General features: G+C 40.0%; 1 protein-coding gene and 1 non-coding gene across 2 annotated transcripts; both read left to right on the forward strand.

Annotated features, from left to right (window-relative positions):
* Positions 1 to 4,533: 4,533 nt before the first annotated feature.
* LOC114277201 (uncharacterized) lies at positions 4,534 to 5,492 on the forward strand. The gene is made up of 3 exons (XR_014343423.1): positions 4,534 to 4,602; positions 4,776 to 4,873; positions 5,317 to 5,492. It is a non-coding gene; the product is annotated as an uncharacterized LOC114277201 (transcript).
* A 1,756-nt stretch (positions 5,493 to 7,248) lies between these two features.
* Positions 7,249 to 8,389, forward strand: LOC114277230 (SUPPRESSOR-OF-WHITE-APRICOT/SURP RNA-binding domain containing protein 1-like). The gene is made up of 3 exons (XM_082893464.1): positions 7,249 to 7,405; positions 7,967 to 8,172; positions 8,293 to 8,389. The coding sequence occupies exons 1-3, from the start codon at positions 7,284 to 7,286 to the stop codon at positions 8,340 to 8,342; spliced, it is 378 nt and encodes a 125-aa protein (XP_082749590.1). The 5' UTR covers positions 7,249 to 7,283; the 3' UTR covers positions 8,343 to 8,389.
* Positions 8,390 to 25,353: the final 16,964 nt, after the last annotated feature.

Below are 25,353 nucleotides of genomic sequence, written 5' to 3' on the forward strand. Positions count from 1 at the left end.
TACGACCACAAAGAGATGGTCTACAAGACCACTCCCTCCCTCCGGGAAGAGAAAACAAGATTCGGTCCACAAACCGAGCCGAAGCACAAAAGAGTTCAGAGGCTCGGAGGCAAGGCTCTCAACCAAAACTCCGGAGACTCAAAACGAGCACAACATGCGCAATCACCGAGTGCTCAATCGATGACGTCTAAGTCTTAAGGTCGGTCAAAAATAGGGTGTCTACAGTACCTCATCCACACCCTAACCTTATCCATACACTACTTCCTAGCAATAACCCCAGCGTATACATCACCTCAGCTCATTTACCTATGCCTGAGGTGTTTATTCCAGAAAGCATGGACTTGTGCATGATGGATGCACTCGAACCCCAATCATCTTAAACCTATGAACCCCCTACTTTTGAGCTGATGAGCATGATTGAAGATCTTCAGAGAATAGTGGCAGATTTAGCCTTTGGGGTTTTGGCTCTATCACCGACCACATCACATGCTAGAAAATTTCACGCCAAAAAGCTTCCCAATCTTGGTGCGAGCCGCAATTGAAAATGGCCAACCTAAAGCTATCTTAGGTATGGGCAATGACATGTCGACAACAACTGGGCTCCACTCTGATATAGTGACCCAATCCCTTGGCAAAGTGGAGGCAAGTGGTAAGAACAAGGTCGGGGCAAGTATCGATCCTTACAAACATCTTCAATGGGCTATTGAGGGTGTCATGGTTGAAGGGCTAAACAAACAGCATGTGCTTGCAGTTATTGCAAAGATTGTGGATGACACTTTTGCCACTCAGGTTCGGGGCATTTTGAATCAAGGGGCAAGCCATGAAAAAGGTTGTTGTACCAGAAACACCCCTTTCAGTTCCAATCCTACACTCAGAAGAGATCATCAAACCCAGTCAGCACCTGCCAACCCCTTTGCCGGTACATCCAACACAACTTCACAAACTTTAAGCCATCAGGCCCGAGGCCAGAGGGTTTTCACCCCGCTTTACATGACCTTATCCAAAGCTCTCCAAATCCTCGTAGGACAAGGCCATCTCAAAACCCTTGATCCTCGGCCTCTCTCGGATCCCCTTCCAGCCAAGCATAATGCTGCCAAGTACTATACCTTCCATCAACAAACCGATCATGACACTGACGGTTGTTATCATCTTCGCCATGAAGTTCAAGATCTCATTGACAACGAGGTCATCGCTGCACCAGGTCTTACAAAGTCTATCGGCACCGAATCAATGAACTGAGAGGATAATGTGACTATGTGATCAGGGAGGAACCACTTGTTGATGGCGCTCATTTTACTCCAAATATGGCAGATGGCACGCACTGTTTTGAGCAATTTGCAAATGTTGTTTATTTTACTTTCTAACTTGGGTATTGGGTCAGTCTTGTTGTGTTATATTGAGTCAGTCTTTTTGAACTGAGTCGGTCGAGTCAGTCAAGTCAGTCTTGTTGTGTCGGAGGTTGGTGATTTCGGGGGTGTTAACTCGAACGTCACTTCCCTGTTTGTTTTGTTTGTCTTTTCGATCTTTCTTTTAAGTCTGTTTCTATCATGGAGCCAATTGCGCCAGAAGATCTGAATGAAAATGGCAGTGATTTTCACCTACCTTTCTGTGCCTTGAAATCATTGCATTGCCCTAAGTTTTTCAAAACTTTTCTAACACTATGATGAAAACAAAGATGAAGGAATTCCTTGGGATTTGTAAAAATTTGATCAAACTGAGAGAAAGAGAGGCATGCTAAGCCCTTAATAAATGAGATCATGCTTGTTAATGTGAGTACTAGGAAGGATCCTGGCTTGATCCAGATTGGTTCTGCATTGTCTATAGAAAAGCACGAGTGACTAGTCGCTTTATTAAAGGATTTCAAAAAAATGTTTTGCGTGGTCCTACGAAGACATGTCTGGAATTGATCTTGAGATTGCACAACATAGGATCACTCTCGGCCTCGAGACTCGACCCTTGATGCAGAATGCTCAAGCAATCAACCATAATGAAAGGCTTGTATGGTCGGATTAGAAGCAGCTCTTGAACTAGGGACAAGAAGGTCAGATGTCATCAAAGGAAGCTTGCAAAGCTAGATCAGAAGTAGCCCTTGAACTAGGGGAAAAAATGTCAGATGTGCTCAGAGATTCAAAAGATGGGTCATTCTACAAGTCAATGAAGACTGAGAAGAAAGCCAAATCCCAGAATCTGAGAGAAGAGAAATTATTGCTGAAGGACAATCGAGTTCTTATCCACAACACTAGGGGAAAATTCAGACCCAATTGAATGGACTCCTATATCATCAGCGAACAATAGCCATTCTCCTGGATTTAGATGGCTTCGAGATCTCAAAACCGATCAACATGGACAAGTTAAGCTTTATTTTTTATCCTTGAGAGGCTCGCTGGGCCGAAAACCCGGAAGGGCTACCCAGGCAAGTTAGAGCAGAGAAAAGAAAAAGAACAAAAATGAAAAAAATGAAAAGAAAAAGAAAAAAAGAAAAGAAAAGAAAAGAAAGAAAAGAAATGAAAAATAGAGCTCGCAAGGTTGAAAACCTAGAAGGACGGCTTTGGCAAAAGTTAGAGCCCAAAAGGAGAGTGTTAATACCCGAGTGTACCTCAACCCGGAACTACATACGGCCTGATTTCCATCTTTGGGATACTGTAGACTACCCGGAACTTCGCTCCGCGCACGAGGGTGCGAATCGTTGTTCTTAGCTACTACAGTTTGGACTCCTGTCACGGTTCTGAATCTAATATCACAAAGTGCAATGTAAGACTGATAAATCACCAAAGAGTCCAAATCTGGCAAATCGTTTTGGAAAATCAATTTTAATAAAAAAAGCGCCAAACATGGACTGCTTTGCCAGATTTTAGAATCGCCATTTAAATATTTTATTTTGGGGAATTTAGGAAACCCTGACTCGTGCCTAAGGCCACGTGTCCGTCATCACCAAAGTTGCCTCGGCTCGAGAACTTGGGTACGAGAGGGGAAGGTCCTGAAATGAGCACCCCCGCTCCCGATCAAAGATCGACCTCTACTAAACATGCTATGTTGTTTTTGAAAACACATGTGTTCTTATTCCGGTTATTAATCTAGAATTACTATGTGATGCGCACAGCATACAAGTATAGACTAAATCACTCAATTTGGAACAAAACATCTCATGCTTGTTTTTTTTCTTTTGAAAACGGTTTGAAGGTGCTACTCGCAAGCACTACAAGAATAAAGACATACAGCGACGTTTTTTTCATGACGTTTTTCAAAAGCGTCGTCAAATCTGTCCAGATTTTTCAAATTCTAAGAATTAAACTAAACCATCTTGTTTTGTGCGCCAATTATTTCTTTTAAACAAGGCTATGGCATTCGTTTATCCTGATTGAACAAAGGCGTGATTTTAGGAAGAGAGAGAAATCGAGGTGTTGGATCTTCGATCTCCATCAATTCTTCGACTGTTTGATCTAAAAAATCTTGTTCTACTCTTGATTTGAGCTTTTATCTTCCTGATTGTTCGAATCCCTATGATCTAAATCGATCTAGGGCTCAAGGTTAGGGTTTTCTGGAGTGTATATCTTCCAGATTGTTTGAATCCCTATGATCTAAATCGATCTAGGGCTCAAGGTTGGAGTTTTCTGATATAGATTTGCTGTATTCACACAAGATCTATAAAATTTCATGGCTAAAACTAACGATTTGGAATTATTTTCTCTTGATTTGGTTGATTTCCAGCTTTTTCTGCTTTTGTTTTGTGTTTTCTCCTTTCGTTTTTGTTCCTTTATTCTTTCTAGTCCTTGTGTGGAAAAGTCTTCTTTTTCATCAGATTGAGCAGCAGCAATGGTGAATCGATTTATCTAGGGCTTCGAGTGCGGTGTTAGTGTCTCTGATCATGTACGGGACAAGCAAGTGGCGTTGGATGTGGATCGTTGGAAACAGTTAGTAGAAGCTCAACGATGAAGAGATGCAGATCTGCTCTCTCTTCGATCAGATCTGTTCTCTCTCTCTCTCTCTCTCCCCGATCTGCTAACATGGTAATATCAGATCTGCTTTGTCTCTCTCTTGTCCATTATTTTGCCTTTTTTTGGAATCTCATTTTGGCATTTCTTGCCTGTAAGAGAGTGTTCATCACACTTCTCCAACATCAGTAATCTATTTTTATATGCTGAAAATGTCAATTTAACTTTGAACAACTGTCACTTTGGAAAATTATCTTCACTAGTTCCAATATGGTCAACGTAGTCGTTTACTATCTTCATTACTTTGGAAAATTATTAGTCAACAAATTCATGCTCTTTGCTGAGCATGAATATGTTTAAAATATTTTGTTTTCAGAATTTTATATTCATATGAATCTGAAATATCAAAACTATTATTTTTGGTGATACTGTGATACACAATCTAAGTAAGTATCTAACTGTTAGTATCTGACTTTAAATTTCCAGATTTTTTTTTATTGTTACTTCACTGGCATTTGTGTTAATGTTGAAAGTATTCCCTGTGTGGACACATTGCAGGGGAAATCCAAAGTTCAATTTTCACAACTACAGAATTTGGTCATTTCTTGGCCTTTTGATGACAACTTACACTGCGTGGTACTTAACCATTGCTTCCTTTCTCCATGGACAGGTATAGATATTTATTTTTTTTAATAATTTCTCAATCTGGATCATTAATCCTTTTTTCCCGATCTTTAAGCATGATTTAATTAATATAAACTTGCACAATAAAAGTAAAATTTTGGCTTGATTAGGTTTTAATATTGCATTACTATATAACTTTGTTTGTTTCGGTATGCTAAGGTTGAGGGAGTGAAGCACTCAGGACCAACCACAATGGTTCTCTACTTCACTGGGGCTACAAACATTCTTTACACCTTTGGGGGCCATGCTGTGACAGTGTGAGAATTTAATCATTAATTAGTCAAGTTGATTCATATTATATATATATATATATATTCATGCAATCTAGATGCTTTATTGCATGTTTGGATGGAGACATATATCACTGGATGGAAACCCCTTTCTCAGAGATGGAAACATGTTTCCTGGAAAACTGGTGCCCCACTTCTTTTTATAAACTTTGTATAGGTTTAATTATGATAACATTATCTTAACCATCACTAAATATTACTTTATCTCTATTAATTTCAAAATTGCATGTTTAAAAAATTCTATGTCCATAGAAATTGATTACAGAATTAGTCACAACTCATTTATATGAGGTGAATTTTCCACCTATGTGAGAAAGTTCTTTCTGATTATATAATCAGATTGTGTTGATGCAAAACTCATGATTTGTATATCAAATGAACTCTGTTTGGGGATGGTTTGAATTTTTTAGGGAGATAATGCATGCAATGTGGAAGCCACAGAAGTTCAAGCTAATATACTTGATAGCAACACTCTATGTGCTCACACTAACCCTACCATCAGCAAGTGCTGTTTACTGGGCTTTTGGGGACTTATTGCTTAACCATTCCAATGCTTTGTCTTTGCTCCCGAGGACTGGTTTCAGAGACACTACTGTCATCCTCATGCTCATTCATCAAGTCAATTTACCTTCCAATTTAGTTATATATATTATTTTCATTAATATAACATTCAATTCATGAGTTTGCTTTAACATTTTTGGTCGAATTAAAATGTTGACTATTACAATCAAAATAGAGGATCAAATTGAAATTTTTTAAGGAAAGAAATTATATACCCTGAAAATAAAGTGTGTGATATAAATTTAAATTTAATGTGATATAAAATAAATTTGGTCTAATCATTTTAATTTTGGAATAAATTTTTTAAATATTTTTTGTGGGCGCGTGGTATTATGGGAAAGTTTGCCCACCAATAATAATAACAATAATAAAATAAATAAATAAATGTGTCCAATTCAAATCAATGGTATACATTTAATTTTATTGTTGTGGGACCAAGCACACCACAAATGAATCTTGACCTTTAATTATAAATTTTGAACATTTTTCTCGGTTTTTTTTTTGAGTTTGTAGAACTGCTCCGGTATTATTGTGCTGTAAAGTACAAGGGTTCTAACTGTAATTTAATCATTCAAAAATGGGTATTTTGTGCAATTTCAAAATGAACTAATTAAATGAAACATTTTGTATTGGGTTGGTGTAGTTCATAGCATTTGGATTTGCATGCACACAGTTGTATTTTGTGTGGGAGAAGTTCATAGGAATGCATGAGTGCAAGAGTATGTGCAAGAGGGCTCTTGCTAGGCTTCCTGTGGTCATCCCTATTTGGTTCCTTGCTATCATCTTCCCTTTCTTTGGTCCTATCAACTCCACTGTTGGATCTCTTCTCGTCAGCTTCATTATCTACATCATTCCTGCTTTGGCTCACATGATCACCTTTGCTTCTCCTTCTGCTAGAGAGGTACTCAATTTCAGAATCTATCTTATTCTCCCTGTTTCTTTGAATCATTTTCATAATTTATTTTTAAATTTAGAAACTAGTTTAATGAAAATAAGTACCAAAAATATATTTTTTCAAATTTTAAAAAATTATTTCGCTTCAGAAAAGAGAAATCATATGGAAATTGACTAGTGTTTTTCATTTTTTCACCAAACTAGTTTTCAGTTTTTTTTATTTCTTATTATTTTAAAGCAAACATATTTTGAAAACAAATAAAGTGCCCACTAAATAATATTTAATTACAAAAATATTACTGTTATATTATTCTGATGACAAATTATGTGTAAAAAGAATAGTATTTTGCCTTCAAAGAATAACCCCATGTAGTTATCCTTGAGACTTATTTGAGTAATTTGAGTTGTTTTTCACACTAGTGAAAAAGTAGCTTATTGAAAAATAATTAACCAATAGTTATATATAAAATGCTACTAACAAACAAATAAATTACAAAATAGAGCACAGACACTCACATGCATATATGTCTCGCACAGTGTAAGACCTAGAGGCACGTGGGTATTTGTATCTCATTTTGTGGTTTCTTTTTGTATTAGTAGCTCTGTTGCATTGCATAATTATGGATGTGTTTGCTAAAGAACTCCATCAATTATTTACTATTTTGTGCATCGAGCATGATTCAATAATTGTGATAGTTTTGGGACATGGGACAAAAGAATTTGGGAACTGAAAATTCGTAACCCATTATCTATGCCAATCAACTGATCACAAACATAATCTGCAAATTTAGGCCACCCTATCTAGTGAGGTTGAACTTTGACTTAAAACTTATATTTTTATTTTTATGTCACCTCATTAATTAGGTGTGTATGACTATTCCAGACAATTTGATGGAATTTGAAATACTAACACATTAGGTTTATGCAGAGGTCTCCATTTGCACCAGCTCTGGCCAAGGCACTTAGGGACAGGGTGTTTGGTGTGGATGATTCTGAGAGACAATTGCATATAATTTACCTTGCCAATGACATTCTATTTGACAGGTACACTTCCAGTGCTATGCCAAATCTTAGTTCAACATAAATTTTGAGTGCTGTTGAAATGAATTTGATTTTGGCTGCTTTTCTGTGTGTACCTATTGCTTTATTTTCTTCTTCTTTATTACATCTATTGCAGGATTCTTATTCACTGATATTTTCTGCCTCTTAAATGCTTCCACTGCTTCATATCTCGTGGTGTCCACTGGCTACTCGAGTACATTATTATGTGTCCTTCCAAATTTGTCATACAAAAAATAATAATAAAATTTGATTTTCCTCCCAGATAGAAATTTCTTTTTAAGTTTGTTCAATTTGATACAATGATATTACACTGGTGTTTTAATGAATATGTGGTATTGATCTATCCTAGTAATTATATTTTGGCAAGATAGCAATGTTCTTCGATTTTGATGATATAGTAAGGGGAATTAAAATCGAGCTATTGTGATGCGAACGCAGGAAATTATTTCTTTCTTGAATGCTTCTTAATTGTTTAATTTTGGCTATCAATGTGTGCATTGATGCTACATATGTTTATCTTTGGGTCATTCTTGAAACATGCAGCTTGCAGCGTAGGATCAACCCTCATGAGCTTGATAACGAGGCACTTGCATTTAAGCCTGTTTTAGGTTCCATGCTTGCCAGGATTTACCACAACCCTCAAAACAAGGAGGAAAATCAATCACGATTGCAGAAAATCTTACAGTTCTGGGCTTCCAAGGAAGTCTATGATCATGTCACTATTCATGCGCTTGAGAATGAGATGATTGGTGGACCACCAACGAATTTCTTTCCAATATTTGGTGGTTTCTACCATCAGATATTTGTTTCTTTTTTTTTCAAGTTACCATTATAATAAGCTTTCATTCACTGTTTGTTTACTTGTTCAGGAAGCGGAAAAACTTACACTATGAAGCCATTGCCCCTTAAGGCCTCTTAAGATATCTTGAAGCTGATGCACCATACTTACTAGAACCAGGGCTTTCAGTTGTTTTTCAGCTTCTTTGAGATATATATATGGAGGAAAACTTTTTGATCTCCTCAGCGATAGGAAGTAAGTGCTGTTATCATATCCTACTTTGGAATTACCATTTGTGGTCTTTTAATTTCTCTCTACTTATGCAGGAAAATTTGCATGAGAGAGGATGGTAAACAGCAAGTTTGTGTTGTTGGTATGCAACAGTGCAAAGTGTCAGATGTGGAGACAATCCAGGAGCTCATAGAGAAGGAAAATGCTACAAGAAGTGCAGGCACAACCGGTGCAAATGAGGAATCATCACGTTCACATGCCATTCTTCAGCTTGCAATTCAAAGGTCAGCTGATGGCAGTGAATCTAAGCCTCCGAGAGTTGTTGGCAAGCTCTCCTTCATAGAGTCTTGCTGGAAGTGAATGAGGTGCAGATACTACTAAAGGTTCAATCTTTTGACTCTTTTGGCTTATCTTCAGATATTTATTCATCAATGAAGGTTCAATTTGTCGACTCCTATGGCCTGCAGATCCATGATTTTGACATACTTCTTTCATATTTGTAGGAGATGAACCTGTAGGTTGAGGCAAATCAACCAGGAAATCAGTTGGATGATTATATATCTAGATTGAATGCAATCCTGTCCTAGAAGGCTGCTGGCATTCTATAACTACAAAACCGTCTGACGTCCAAAGGAGCATAATGTTCTAGTGTCTTCTTCTGATTGCTAGACCAGTATATGTAATCGTTTTCTATGTTGTAGATTCCATTCTTTTTTGAGTGCTCCAAATACTATGACTAATATAATTAAAATAATATTAAGATTTTTTTTTTGCACAATGATTGTGGACTATCATTTGATATGATTTTATTATTTGAGTGGGAGTTATTATTTTATTTTAGTGTTATTCAGTTTTATTAGAGGTATTTTTTTTAGTTTATTCGCATAAAATTAGCACAATTTCAAAAAAAAAAAGAAAAAAGGATACCACGGCGTTTTAAGAAACGCCACCTAAACCTATAAATTTAACGGTCAGATTTTTCAAAAAATATAACGGCGTTTCAAAAATGTCGCTAAATATCATAGTGACGTCATAGTATGTTAGATAAGACAATTGGCGGCGTTTTTAAAAACGCCGCCTATACTAATATAACGACGTTTTTCAAACGTCGTAAAGTTATAGCGACGGCCGCGTCATCGGCGTTTGGTACTAAACGTCACAAAAAGAATTAGCGACGTTTTTAATACTTATAGCGACGTTTTTAATACTTATAGCGGCGTTTAAAAAAACGCCGCTAAAAGTGAATTTTTCTGCAGTGAAGTAGGCTAAGACGCGGATTTGCCACTCAAGTGGGCTTAGAAAACATGATGATTTGCCACAAACAAGTGGGCTTAAAACTCACATTTCGATGAATGGTTCAAATTCGAGCAATGAAGCCTTCATCCACAGGCATTCATGCAGTTAAGCATATAAACAAATAGCCTCATGGCAAGCACACTATCATTGCAACGTACACACTTATGCAAGATGCTAAAGCGTAAAAGCTTACCTAGTACTCCAAGCCAAAACAGAAGCTAGTTACTAATCAATGCATGATCCTAGCTATGTCAAGATGCCTAATGCAACACATGCACAAATGCAACTAAAATAGGCTCGACTATCTAAAATGGCATATGAATGCAACACTTGATAACATGCTGTTAAACATGTATTCAAGAAAGTGTATTGAAGTACAATGCAATTTGAATGATGCGCTGAGCCTGGTGCATGCAAGACGAATGAATGATGCACGCATGCGAAGCATAAGGATGCTAATTGAAACATGCCCTAAAACTAACCATCAAAAGCTGGTAAATAAAAGGAAGAAAGACGTGGGGTTGGAAGACATTCAGACACTCATGCACACTTATTACAACATTGTGCTCTCTCGACGAAGGGTCTGAAAGAATAAGCTAAGCTAGCTACACTAAGCTAAGCTACTTAACTAATCTGATAATCTAATTAGACAAATTATTACACAACACAAATTGAATAACTAGCCACAACTAATTATTACGTCACTTTAACTAATTAATCAAATTAATTAAGTTACAAAACTAACTAAGTAAGAAAAAGAAGCGAAATTAGGCTGCCACAGCTCTGCCTCGGAATAATGAATGATGCATGCTCAGTCGGCTTCGCTAGGAAATCCATTACCATGCCTCAAGATGCCTCTGTTTGCACAGTTTTGTACTTCTGAACATTATGCCAACTTCCAGAATGCTTTTGATCTACCTTAAGAACATGCTGGGGGATGATCGGCAAAGCGGAATGGTCATCGGCCAGAGTTTATGGCTATCGGCCAATTTTGATAGCCAATCGGCAGACTTGGTGGCCGGTTGGCAACTTTGATGGCCGGTCGGCCACTACTTCCTGTAATTTCTCCTTTTGCTACAATAGAGCACAAATAGAGGCATGGCAGTGTATTTGCAAGAGAATGTGTGTGGAACTACACTCCTTATCATGTCTCAAGCTCAAAGGAGTGTAGTGCTCAGCTCTCGAGCCATCAATGACGCATCTCGATGCATGATGGCCAAAGAGGCAAGCTTGCACAATATTGATGTATGCACAAATAACACATAGGACTCGAGAGGCCTCCACCCTATCATGTACGATCAGGGGTGTCGGTGAGTAAGAAATGAGGCACGTTTCATCAATTCAAGTATGAAACATCCCTCATTTCTCGTGTTTGGATTAGCGTCTGATCCAAACACATGCAATGCAACACAAACATGTTATCTTGGCACGTTTTACTTTCATTCATTTTGTTTACTCATTTTAGATTACCGATAAGTCCTTTAACCAGTTAAGTCCAAAAGTGAGAGTCCTCTAATGAGAGGAAGGCCAATCAAAAGAATGGTTTAAGGCATAGGAGAAACCACGCCTTTGACTAGGAGGAACCCTCAAAACAGAGAGTTAAAGCCATTTAAGTACAACTCTCAATCCCTTGCATTAAACTCGAACTCAGGACTAACCAATCCTCAAAACAAATCAAAAGCGAAGAAATGAGGAGGATGACAGATTTCAGTGCTAAAGTGGCATGAAATGCAAGACTCTACTATGCAAACATCGCATGCACAACATGCTAGAACACTTAAGCATTGAAACTAGTGAAGAGCCTTACACTAGGACCACGCAATACAATGCTCAATTGACTAAACCAATCCCAAACAGACCTCATGCATGCTAAAACAGTGGCTAAAATGGACTGAAATCATCGCATGATAAGCAAGAAAAAGCATGCTCAAATGATGGCTTGCAAGCAAGGCACAAAGCTCAACTCTCAAACACAATTAAAGAGTGATAAACATGAGAGTATGGCAAAGATATGAACTCTGAAATTACATGCTAAATGATGCCAAAACATGCAATCATCACAAACATGGCATGCTATGGGGCTCAAAACACAAGACTAGTTAAGTCACTTGCACTATAGCTGTGCAAAACAAACCCCAAAAGGCCAAGAACACCCAAAATAGTCCCCAAGCATGTCAAAATAATGCTAAAACATGTATGGAGTATAGCCAAGACAAGCTAGAATAATAGGCTAAAGAGACAAGCATGAAAGGCTAGCTAGCAAGGATTACACTACAAGTGTATAAAGCATGCAAGGGGTGAGTCCACCAATCAAAATTAGAGTTATAACATGCCAAAATAATACCAAAAACATGCTTGAACTAAGCTAATTCAAACTACAAGAGCATGCTACTTTGTAAGGCTAACAAGGCTAGTGAGCAAAATTGCACTACAAGTGCAAGAAGCATGCAAGAGGTGACCAAGCTTACCAAAAACAGAGTCATGGTAGGTCCCAAAAGTCACAAAAATGAGCCTAAACAAAGCCACAAAGAAGTAAAAACACATGCTCATTTGGTTGGCCATCAGCACATGCAAACAAGAGAAGAGGAGGGGGGATAACCCCCTCCTATTTGGGACCTCAAAACAAGATTTTTACCACTGAAGATTCTCTAGATTTCATTGGTTAAAAGGCCACAAATTTTTTTTTTGAAAGGCTTTGAAAGATAGCTCAAAAGGCTTTACAAGCCAAGGAGCAAAAGGGAGAGACAACTCCCAAACACAAAATAGGTCTAAACCAACATTTTTAGGATTGAAAAACAGAGATTTTCTCAGTTCAAAACCACCCCAAAAATAGTGTAGAAATATGGAAAAACAATAGTGCAAGACAAGCTTAAATGGGGTAAGTTGTATACCTTTGAAGCAAAGCACACACTAGGCACACGAGAGGCACCAAACCAAGCTTAATCCTCCTTTTAGAGCTCAAACAAGGCTCCAAGTAAGCTTCAAGCAACCTTAACCCATAGATGGACCACTTTCATCAAGGATGTCTAGGCAAAAGAGAGGTATTTCTCTACTTGCATGCACAAAAGGCAAGAGAGAGAGAGAACTTTAGAGAGAGAGGCTGAGATCTTTTATCCAAAATTGTAGAGAGAGAGAGAGAGAGATTTTAGAGAGAGAGACTCTCCAAATGTTATAACCCCTTGAATATGAGATATAAGGCTCTCATATATAGCAAAATATCAAGTTTGGTTGAAATATCTGATTTGGGACAGGTGGCATAAGCTGGAAACAACTGGAGGAGAAATATCTGCCAATTCTGGGCTTTCTGGAAATTTATGGCCGACCGGCCAACATTTGTGGCCGATAAGGTTTACTTGTGGTCAACCTATGGCTGATGAGCTCCAATTGTGGCCGATGCACTCCCATAGAGTCCGATGGCAAAAATCAGTCCTGGTCCTTGACTTGAAGCAAGCCTAACTCCTTCATTTGGACTCATTTTCAGGTCATTCTTGAGCCTAAACTATAGCCCCAGAAGTCTTCTTTCCAATTATGGAAGCTTGACATCAAAATTCCATGTGTGATAAGAGATATCCTTCTTTTTGTGAAGGCTGCTCAGTTTCGGTCCAACCGGAATGATTCCCAACTTCAACCAATCATATCTCCCCCATCCGGACTCGGCTTTAGGAGATTATTAAGTGAAAAATGAAGCCCCGGAAGTAAGATTTCCAACAGTGGTGGCCTCATAGCTGAAATCCAAGTATTCAAAAGGATAAGCCTGATTTACCGAGGGCTGCTCGACTCTCTCTTAGCGATTCATGCCCATCTTCTTCTCTAACTTGGTTTCTTCCCTCTACTCCTCTTTTCTTCAACTCCAAACCCCTAAACAAGGTGTTTTGAAAGATTTTTCAAATATTTCATCTCTCTTTCATTCATTTCCACTTTGTCCTTGCTCGGTTTACCGAAAAGCACGACGTTTAACAAAATGCAAGCGTCGGAATATCGCAGAAACTTTGTTTCAAAAATGTTTTGAAAGAGAGGGTTTTAAGGTATAAAATCTTTGGTCAAAATAGTTTTTTAGTTCAAAAATGGGGTGTAAGGTTGGGATTTGACTCTCTCCTTGCCGCAGAAATTGAACCTTTGCACGGCATACCTCATCACCAAGTAAACAATCAGTAACGCTCAAGTCTTATGGGCGGTCAAAAATGGGGTGTCTACAGTTGCCCCTCTTTGACAAAGCTCAGAGTCATGAAGTGACATGAGTGAATGTCAAAGCCCAGAGACGACCTATTTTTGACAAGGCCGAAGACTTAGACAAACAAACAAAATGTAAATGCAGAAACATATAAATAAATGGTTGTGCCAGTAGGCTGCCTACGTATCCCTTTGTATGGAATCAAACCAGCGTAGTTTAAGGGTAGGACACAAAATGATACACAATATAACAAAACACAGCAATGTAAATGATATACAATGTAGTTTGAAAAATCAAAGCCTAAGTAGTACAAAGCCACACAAATATCATAAAGGGATGGAGATGCACAATCAAACCACGTTTAACATAGAAAAGGGGTGCCGGAACTCTCAAACCACAACTCTCTTAGTGGGATAGGTGTGTGGATAGACAAAACTATGTGTTTCGCAGAAAGAATATAAGTAATTGGGTGGCATGATATAAGTGAGGAATGATCTGCTGAGGAAAGATCGTGATCCTACATGTTGAATGCAACAAAACAAAATACATTGCAAAGGATGCAATAGATGAAGTGAATAAGGCGCACGGCCAAACCACATTTTGCCTAGAAAAGGCATAGACACAAAACAGACCACGTCTAACACAGAAAAGGTGTCGACACCCTCAGACCACAATTCTCTTAGTGGAATAGGCGCGTACACATAATCACAGAATCATGCTTCAACGAAGGATATGGTATGGGCACATACCAGACTAAGCTTAACATGGAAGGATGCATGATGATAAATGGATAATACGGTAGATGCATGCGATAGATGCTATATGCAATGCAATAGACAGAATAGATAACAAAATGCAATGTAGCTAGGAAGTGAAAGTACCTTGCAGGGGCAATTGGCGATTACTCACCTCATGCTGCTGGGGATCTTTCGCTTCTTCTCGATTGAACCACAGGTACTACTTTTCTCCCTGGCTATGGTCACAGCTTTCCCTATTCTCTAACAGGGTGACATACTAGGTTGGTTCAGTATCCAAAATTGAGGCGCATACCCGCTACCTCAACCTATGGGGCTTCCATACAGATTTCAAGCCGATGATACACCCCTGGGTATTTAAACCAGAGTTTAATCTCGGAAATCATGAACCTTTCCGTTCTAGGCATTAGCCATTCGAACTTTAGTTTCTACTGTCTCAGTTGATCTCTTAGGAACTCACCGCAAACACAGGCAGGTGGCTATACCAGACCACCGGAAGTCGTTCGGGCATGACAAACACGAAAGGAATTGCATCTTTAGAGGATTTAAGGTCTCCTAGACTGGAGAGGATGCACAAAACAGTGCTAGACAAGATGAAATGCACTAGACATGTGCGATGCAAGTGTGTGCACAAGACAGCGCAAAGATAAAGGGTGCGCAAGACAACGTGAGCAATGCAATGCACTAACAAGTGCATGTAAGATGCGCACGAAAGCGCGAACAATGCAATGCACTAACAAGTGCAGGTAAGGTGCGCAAGAAAGTGCGAACAATGCAATGCACTAACAAGTACACGTAGGGTGCGCAAGAAAGCGCGAACAATGCAATGCACTAATAAGTGCAGGTAAGGTGCGCAAGAAAGCGCGATCAATGCAATGCACTAACAAGTGCAGGTAAGGTGCGCAACCCAGAGCGATGTAAGTTCAATGCAAAAAATACAAGCATTTTCTATGCAAGAAGAGAGCATGTAATGAAATGCACAAGATAGTGTGATGCGCAAGAAAGCGCGAATGTAAACTGCACAAAATAGTGCGATGCGCAAGAAAGCGCGAGTGTAGACTGCACAAAACAGTGTGATGTACAAGAAAGCGCGAGTGTACACTACACAAAATAGTGCAATGTGCAAGAAAGCGCGAGTGTAAACTGCACAAGAAAGTACGAGTGAGATACAAAGTGTAAGTGCACAAGACAGTGCAATAAAATGCATTTTTCATGCAAGTGAGGTGCACAAAAAAGTGTGATAAAATGTATTTTTTATGCAAGTAAGGTGCATTTTCTATACAACATAGAAAGCATATTCTATGCAAGGATGGGTGCATTTCTCATGCAAAGGATTCGAGCATTTTCTATGCAAGAATGGGAGAGTGCATTTTCTATGCAAAGGATTCGAGCATTTTCTATGCAATATTGAAAGCATATTCTATGCATGAGACAGACATATTCTCTGCAACATTGAAAGCATATTCTATGCATGATTAAAAGCAAAGCATATTCTATGCGGAATCGAAAGCAAGCATATTCTATGCATGAATCATAAACGATGTGCGGCGCGCATGCAACAGAAGTGCATATGAAAATGCACCTTCTATTCAATACAGGGGCATCAAATATGTACTTCGGTGCCTCCGACTTACCTCTCAGAGGACTTGGCAACATGCTCAGCTCAAAAGGGTACACCCTGTCTATATTGGCGAGAGATAACATCTGCATGTGAAAACCACAGGTGCTGCTTGGACTGACATTCTGACTTGAAGCAGGCTTAAGCTTGGGGTCGAGATACACTCATACTCCAGAGAAAGGCGAGGCCTGACAAGATGCACCTGAAATGCAGTCTCAGATTTTGCTGGAGTTAAAACACGCTGAGATGCTCCAAATTTTCCCTATTTTCTTTTGCTTTGCAATCCAGAACCTATATAGCTTCAGATAGGTCCTGGTTCTACTGTTCACACATGACCTGGGTTGAACCGTGCAGTTTATGAAAGAAAAGATCTTGTTTTGCAAATATGTGGAGAATGACACAGCACTCCGAGCACAAAATGATTTGAAATTGAAATTGAAAAATGATTTCTTGACCAGGTATTGAGCCTATGACTGATCACAGTCAAAACGGCCCAACAAAGGAAAAACAAAGGTAAAACAACCTAAACACATATATTGACACTCGAAACGACTCAAAACAACCCTTTCTTATTTGTGATTGTCATATCACTCGGCCCTCAGGCTCTGTTTTTCTAAAAAAAAGCCCTTTTCCTCACTTTTTCTCTCAGCGCACATCTCTCTATTCTTCAATCTCTCTTATTTTTTATCCCTTTTCCCCTATAGATTCTTCTTCTTCTGCTCACAACAACGAGCTTTTCCACATAGGGGTTAGGCTACAACTGAGTTTGTAGCAAATCTGCAGCTGACATCGGTTGATGACGCCATTGGCTAGTTCGGATGTGACCAGACCTTTTCGGATAAGGGAGTGGAATATCCTGCTTCCTTTCCAGTTCGTGCTTCGCACTTGACTTGATACCTCGCTGCTCGGAGTATGGGAGAGCTTTCGACTCTTTGCTGGTAGATTCAGTTGTGCCTTTTCTGGCAGGTATAGTGCTCTTTCTGGCAAGTATGGTGCCCTTTCTGGCAAATGCATTGAGAACGGAGAAAAAAAAAGGAAGCCTGACTCAACTGTGCCCCTAGTTCATCATTTTGACCATTTTTTGTTTTGGTTTTCTACTAAAACAATTTTGACCAACATGAGAGTTAGATTAACATGCTCATTCAACATTTTGATTTGAAATCATGCAAGTCAGGCTATGAGCACTGAAAATTTTCCTTTTTTGGGTCCAAGAAATGGTCCAGTTTTGGAAAAATGGAATAATTTTCGAGAGGAAATTAGTCAACCTCAGTAAAAATTCTCAAAAACTATTTTTACAAATAGCCATTGCTCGACCAACACAGAATTTACTCTTGAGATGCACAACCTCAGATCCAAAACAATGGAAAATTGCCACTTGTCTAAATGGCACTGCACGACAACGAAAAGTTGCCCTTTGTCTGAATGGCACCACAGCGCACTGTAATCAGTCCTCAAAGTGATGATCACAACCGAACTCTCAGACACAGAGAAGACAAAGATGATCAGAACCATTACATGGACACAGTCGATTTGGAAGTGTTTATGGCTGGACTTCAGAATGAAGTTGCCTACGTATCCCAAAGATGGGAATCAAGCCTGATGTAGTTCCGGGTTAAGGTACACTCGGGTATTAACATCTCCTTTTGCGCTCTAACTTTTGCCAAGGCTACTCTTTCTGGATTTTCAACCTTGCGAGCTATGTTCTTCTTTTCTTTTCAATTGTTCTTTTTTTTTTCTTTTTTTTCTTCTTTTCTTTTTCATCTTTTCTTTATTCTTTGCTTTTTCTTGCTCTAACTTTTGCCTGGGTCGCCCTTCTGGGTTTTCGGCGCAGCGAGCCTCTCAAGGGTAAAAGTTGTAACATGTCCATGTTGAATGATTTGAGATCTCGAAGCCATTTGAATCCAGGAGAATGGCTGCTGTTCGCTGATGATGTAGAAGTCCATCCAATGGGGGCTGAATTTGCCCCTAGTGTTGTGGATAGGAGCTCGATTGTCCTTTAGCAATACTTTTTTCTTTCTTCCCTTCTGGGATTTGGCATTCTTGCCGATCTTCATTGGCTTGGGCAATGTTCCAATTTTTGACTCTTCGAGCACATCTGACATTTTTTCGCCCCTAGTTCAAGGGGTGCTTCTGATCTAGCTTCGTAAGCTTCCTTTGATAACATTTGATCTACTCACCCCTAGTTCAAGGGTTGCTTCTGATCTGACAATACAAGCCTCACATTGTGGTTGACTGTTGAACATTCTGAATCCAAATTCAAGGTTTGAAAGCAAAGGGGTAGAGTCTTGAGGCTGAGAGTGATCCTAAGCTGCACAATCTCAAAAGCAATTCCACACAGGTCTTCGTGGGACCACGCAAAACATTTTTTGAAATCTTTTAAGAAAGTGACTAGTCGCTCGCGTTGAAGACAAGGTAGAACCAATCTAGATCAAGCCAGGATCCTTTTCAGTACTCACATTAACAAGCATGATCTCATTCATTAAGGGCTTAGCACACCTCTCTTTCTCTCAGTTAATCAAATTTTGCAAATCCAGAAGAATTCCTTCCTCTTTGTTTTCATCACAATGTTCAAAAAGTTTTGAAAAACTTTGGTCAATGCAATGATTTCAAGGCATAGAAAAGTACAGTTTTTAGTCAAATACTACTATCTCATTCAAAACTTCTGGCATAACTGGCTTCAAGGCAGAAACAAACTCAAAAACGTTAAAATCATTGTCGTTTCATTCAAATCTTCTGGTGCAATTGGCGCCATGGTAGAAACAGACTCAAAAGAGTGGGTGCAAAAGACCAACACAAAACAAGCAAGTGATGTCCGAGGTAACATCCCCGAAATCACCCGACTCAAACACAACAGGACTGACTCGGTACAACAAGACAGGCTCAACTGACTCAGTACAAAAAGACTGACTCAATACAACACAACAGAACTGACCCAATACCCAAGTCAGAAAGTACAAAAACAGCATTTGCACATTGCTCAAAATAGTGCATGCCATACGCCACTTTCGGAGTAAACTGGGTGCCATCTACAGGTGGTTCATCCCCCCGATCACATCACATTATCCCCCAAGCTCATTGATCCAGTACCAATAGACTTTGCAGGACATGGTGCGACAATGACCTCGTTGTCAATCAAATCTTGTATTTCGTGACGAAGACAAAAACAAAGGTCAGTGCCATGACCAATTTGTTGATAGAAGGCACAGTGCTGGGTAGCATCATGACTGGCTGGAAGACGACCAGGGAGAGGCCGAGGCTCAAGGGGTTTGAGATGGCCTTGTCCAACGAGGATTTGGAAAGCCTTGGACAAAGGAATATAGAGGGCATGGAAGACCCTTTGACCTCGGGGTTGGTACTTCGAGGTTTGTGCATTTTTGCTGGATGCACGAGCAAAGGGGTTGGTAGGCACTGACTAGGTTTGCTGATCTCTTCTGAGTACAGGATTAGAGCTGAAACGAACGTTTCTGGTACAACAGCCCTTCTCCCGGCTTGTCCCTTGATTCGAACTGCTCTCATTCTGAGTGGCAAAAGTGCCATCCACAATCTTTCCAACAACTGCAATCACTTGCTGTTTGTTCAGCCCTTCGGCTTTCAAAGCCTCAACAGCCCACTGAAGGTGTTCATGGGGACCAATGCTCGCCCCTACCTTATTCTCACCACTTACCTCCACCTTATCAAAGGATCGGGTCGCTATATTAGAGCGGAGCCCAGTTGTTGTCGACACGCCAACACCCAGATCTAAGATGGTTTCAGGTTGGCCCTTTTCAGTTGTAGCTTGTCCCAAGATCGAGGAGCCGTTTGGATTGAAACATGTAGCCTATGATGTAGTCGACGATGGAGCCAAAATTCCAAAGGCTAAATCTGCCACAGTTCTCTGACGATCTTCAATCATTCGCACCAGCTCAGAAGTAGTGGGTTCACGGTTTGAGATGATTGGGGTTCAAGTGCACCCATCATGCATAAGTCCATACTGACTGAAATGAACACCTCGGGCTTGGGTAGATGGGCCTGGGTGATGTATATACTGGGGTCATAGGTGGATGGCAGTATATGGATCTGGTTGAGGTAAGCAGGAGATATTTGGTCATTGAGGTCTTGAGGTAAAGCTATCATCCAATTGTCGATCAAATTCTGGATCTTATGATGAAGGCGGTAGCAACGATCGGTGCCATGACCGCGCTGCTAATGATACATGTAGTATTTAGTGGGGTTATGTCTGGCTGGGAGTGGGTCAGGCAAAGGTTGAGGATCAAGGGGTTTGAGATACCCTCTTTCCATCAAGACTTTTAGTGCGCTGGTTAGGCTCATATAGGGGGGGTGAAAGTTCTGCCCTGAGCATGGGTTAGGCCGACTGTTTGTAGGTTTGGTTTGGCAAAAGGGTCGGCTGTGGCGACTGTATGGATTTCAGTGGGTTTGGGAAAAGTGCTACTACCAGCATTAGTACTCCCTGCAAAAACCCTCCTTATCGGTTCACCTGTTCTGGGAATGATCCCACTATTGAACGCATTCTCGACCTGAACCCCCAATTCATGCAAACTTTTGAAAGTGGATAGTGGAGCGACTATCAACTTTTGCAACATATCATGCTCGAGGTTTCGTACCACTATCTGCACTTGATCCCTCTCAGAAGGGCGATCTGTCATCTGTGCTGCCTTTGCTCTTCACCTCGCAACAAATTTCACAAAAGGCTCTGCGGGATTCTGGTGGGTTGCTTCTAGTTCTTAAGTGATCATTTCAACTTGGGTATTGTAAGAGTATTGATCGGCAAAGGCCTCAGCCAACTCTTCCCAGCTTTGCTTCACTGTATCCTCCAACTTGGCGTACCAAGTGGTTGCTACACCCGACAAGGTTCTTCCATACAGAGAGAGTTTTTGTGGCTTAGTTAGACCCATTAGTTTCAGGACGTCCAAGAAAAAATGGATATGTACCATAGGTGTCACGACCTGAACTCGCCCCTACGGGTTTAGGCCATAACCGGCCAGTAATCACGAGATTACCTGCGGCCTCAAATGTAAACAACATAACTCAATAGAGTAAAAGGGGCTAAACGGAAGCAAGAATTTAAAACTTTGTCCATAGAGCTGTGCTTACATGGCACATTAAAATAAACCACACATATGTACATTAATAACTCACAACAAATATACAGTACCATAAAGTTTTGTATAAATAGGATCCTCCAAAACTAAGTCACCCATGAAAACTATATACAAACATATACAAAGACTTCACCAACATGACAACATGGAACAAATGACAAAAAGGCGAAGACAAGTCTCGTGCGTGAGACACATGGGCTGACTCTCTAAAACCTGGTTGTTCCGTACAGACTTCACTGGGGCTGGGTCTGGACCTCTCTTGGCTCACCTACAAACACATGAATGAGCGTGAGCGAAAGCCCAGTGGATAATATGAAATAAAGAAAATGTATTGGAACATCATACATCAGACGGCCCTGGGCCCGATTCATTCATGTCAAATTGGCCTTTCCAAACTTTCATATCAAACTGGCCTTTTTGGCCTTTCAAACTTTCATATCAAACTGGCCGTTTAGGCCTTTCAAACTTTCATATCAAACTTGCCTTTTTGGCCTTTCAAACTTTCATATCAAACTGGCCTTTTTGGCCTTTCAAACTTTCATATCAAACTTTGTCCACCGTGCAAATTAACGAACTTTACAAAACTTACGTAGAAGTAAGCAATTGGACAACAATATAATTCAGATGTTACTCACAGTGATCGGCTTGTGGATTTGCCCTGGAGCTTGATCCTACATATCACATAACACATATGGGTTACAAATAATCCAATCCGTTCTTTAATTTACATATTCCTCTTTAGGCTTCATTCTTATCTCTTTAATTCAATTAAAATGCTCAATGTATGCCTAAGAGTGCTTGGAAGTGAAAGGGAACGGAAAACAAAACACAGAATATATTTTTAAAATTTCAGAAAACAGGGTCCCCGCTCGAGCGTGGACTTCCCCGCTCGAGCGGTCTCTTAAGGCCTGCAAAAGTGCTGGTTATGACGAATTTACGCTCGAGCGTGCATCCTGGCGCTCGAGCGAAAGGCCTCTCTACGAGGCTCCCCGCTCGAGCGTGAACTTCCCTCGCTCGAGCGGGAGTCATGTCTGCAAAATATGCTGGGTGCACGAATTCCACGCTCGAGCGGCGGTTCCCCGCTCGAGCGGACATCAAAATTCTGGAATTTCCAGATCAAGTTCTTGAGCTTCAATTCGATGTTCAAAGGCTCCAAATGCATGTTTTTGGTTCAAACTTTACATAATCATCTACTAACATGATACCAACACCCAATTACGATACAATGGAGCTCAATTTCACAATTTAATCACATGCAAGACTCAAATTGCCTCAACCTCAACACCAACATGCTCAAATTCAAACATTCAAGCCTTACACCCCCATGATTTGTACATGCATGTGGGAGATGCTCATCATTCACAACTTAATTGGTGAAGAGGTGACCAAAACATGAGTTTCAATTAAAATTGCACATGGATTATACATTTTTATGTTCAAACATGCAATTTCAAGGTACTTTCTCACATGCATGTGCCTATAGACTACCAAATCAACAAACCAACTTGATTTCATCATGATCAATTCATTTTATGTTCCTTATCAACATTCAACTTGAATTCACAAGGATTACAAGCTAAGATGCACAAATTCACTCACCTAGGAGCCTTAATCTTCCCAATTTATGATCAAATCTTGAGTTAGACTTCAAATTTCCAAGCCTCCAGACCAAAATTGCACAATCCTTCTTTCTCCCTCTCTATAGCCGGCCCTCTCTCTAATTTTGAGTCCAAGATCAACCAAAATACAACTAAGGGGAAGAATTGAGGTGTGGTGCCTTTTTACAACAAACTCCACTAATTTCATTATAATAGTAATAACAATTGGGCACTAATTCATTAATTTAATCAAATTAATTTGATCTGAATCAGTTTCTAATTAAACTTCACCGTAGGTTCTAAAATTTATGTCAATCACAATGGTGTAATCAATTTCGGGTTCTGTGGCCGATAAGGCCTTCAATTTAATTTCCAAAGCAGATAATCGAACAGATATTCCTACGGTGAACATATAGAAATTCAAAACCACATATTTTCACATGATGGCACACAAAATCGCATTAAATACATAATCATATTCATATTAAGGACCAATTAGCACAAAACGGAATAGGGTTATCACAATAGGATCTCCAGACCTGTCAAAACGGTCAATCTTTGGCAATTTGAATCTGTCTGGGAGCCGTACGGCAGCCTCGGTGTACCCATCCTCAATGTTAGGAATGGAGTTAAGACCTTGTGCCTTTTTGAATTGCTTCTCAAGGTTAGCAATTTTCACTGAGGTCAAATCGAACTCATTAATATCAAGGGGATAAGCCTCTCATTAGGCTGCACTAGGGGTCTGAAAACTCGAGTTTGAACTAACCCTTCCCGCGGATCTGGACCCTGCATATCTTCAGCTGGCGGAAGTGGGTCAAAGTTCGACTGGGGTCCCGAGATCGGATGTGTGGCAGATGCCTTAGATGGGCATTGCATTTCAGCATTGGTCTCATCCTGGATGGCAGTTCCCTAATTTAACACAAGCCCAATGTACCCGAGGGATATTGGAGCCTTTTGAAGCTATAGTTCCAGGACTACCTTGCAAAAGAGAAAACAGATAGCATCTCAGCCTGATTTCACTAGAACAGACATGAGCATAGTTGAATGACTGTGCTCCCTACAGAATTCTGCCCAAAATTCTGCCTGTAAACTGATACCCTCAGGCCGATACTCAGACTAGTAACTGATACATACAACCTGTAGAGACACACCCTAATAGCACATATCAAGCAAGTAAGAGCCAAAACACCCCTATGGTGGGGTGGGGTTTCCCTGTCCTATCTTGTCAGGAGCTAGGGTTTCACTACGCACGCAATGGTTTCAAACAACCTACAATCGGGTAAGCAACCTCTCCTAGTTTGAAATGGTCACTACGGTTTCCAATATGCACTAGGTCGAATGGTCAAAAAGGGTGCCTCGGTAAAAACTGAGGTTTGTGTTCCCATCCTGGCAGAGCCCAGAACCGGTCAGCCTTATGGCACGCTTTTCTAAGCAAGCCTCCGGCAAACTGTTCAGGAATAGCAGACGGCAAACACGGTGTCCTAGGTGCACCAATACAAATGTAATGCAAAGAAACACGTAAGTGTAGACAAAACAACATATCTGAGTTCGAGTCAAGTTCTCTAAATCCCCAGCAGAGTCGCCAGAAAACTGTAGATCGCCCGGAACTTCGATCCGCGCACGAGGGCGCGAATCGTTGTTCTTAACTACTACAGTTTGAACTCTTGTCACGGTTCTAAATCTAATCTCACAAAGTGCAATGTAAGACTGATAAATCACCAAAGAGTCCAAATCTGACAAATCGTTTTGGAAAATCGATTTTAATCAAAAAGCGCCAAACATGGACTGCTTTGCCAGATTTCAGAGTCGCCACCTAAATATTTTATTTTGGAAAATTTAGGAAACCCTGACTCGTGCCTAAGGCCACGTGTCCGTCATCTCCAAAGTTGCCTCGGCTCAGGAACTTGGGTACGAGAGGGGAAGGTCCTGAAATGAGCACCCACACTCGCCCTATCAAAGATCGGCCTCTACTAAACATGATATGTTGTTTTTGAAAACACATGTACTCTTATTCCGGTTATTAATCTAGAATTACAATGTGATGCGCACAACATACAAGTATAGACTAAATCACTCAATTTGGAACAAAACATCTCATGCTTGTTTTTTTTTTTTGAAAACGGTTTGAAGGTTCTACTCGCAAGTAGGCTAAGAAGCGGATTTGCCACTCAAGTGGGCTTAGAAACACATGATGATTTGCCACAAACAAGTGGACTAAAAACTCACATTTTAATGAATGGTTCCAATTCAAGCAATGAAGCTTTCATCCACAGGCATTCATCCAATTAAGCATATAAGCAAATAGCCTCATGGCAAGCATACTATCATGGCAACATACACACTTATGCAAGATGCTAAAGCGTAAAAGCTTACCTAGTACTCCA

The sequence above is a fragment of the Camellia sinensis genome, chromosome 10, assembly GCF_055761805.1.
Source record: "Camellia sinensis isolate YWXY chromosome 10, ASM5576180v1, whole genome shotgun sequence".
NCBI lineage: Eukaryota > Viridiplantae > Streptophyta > Magnoliopsida > Ericales > Theaceae > Camellia > Camellia sinensis.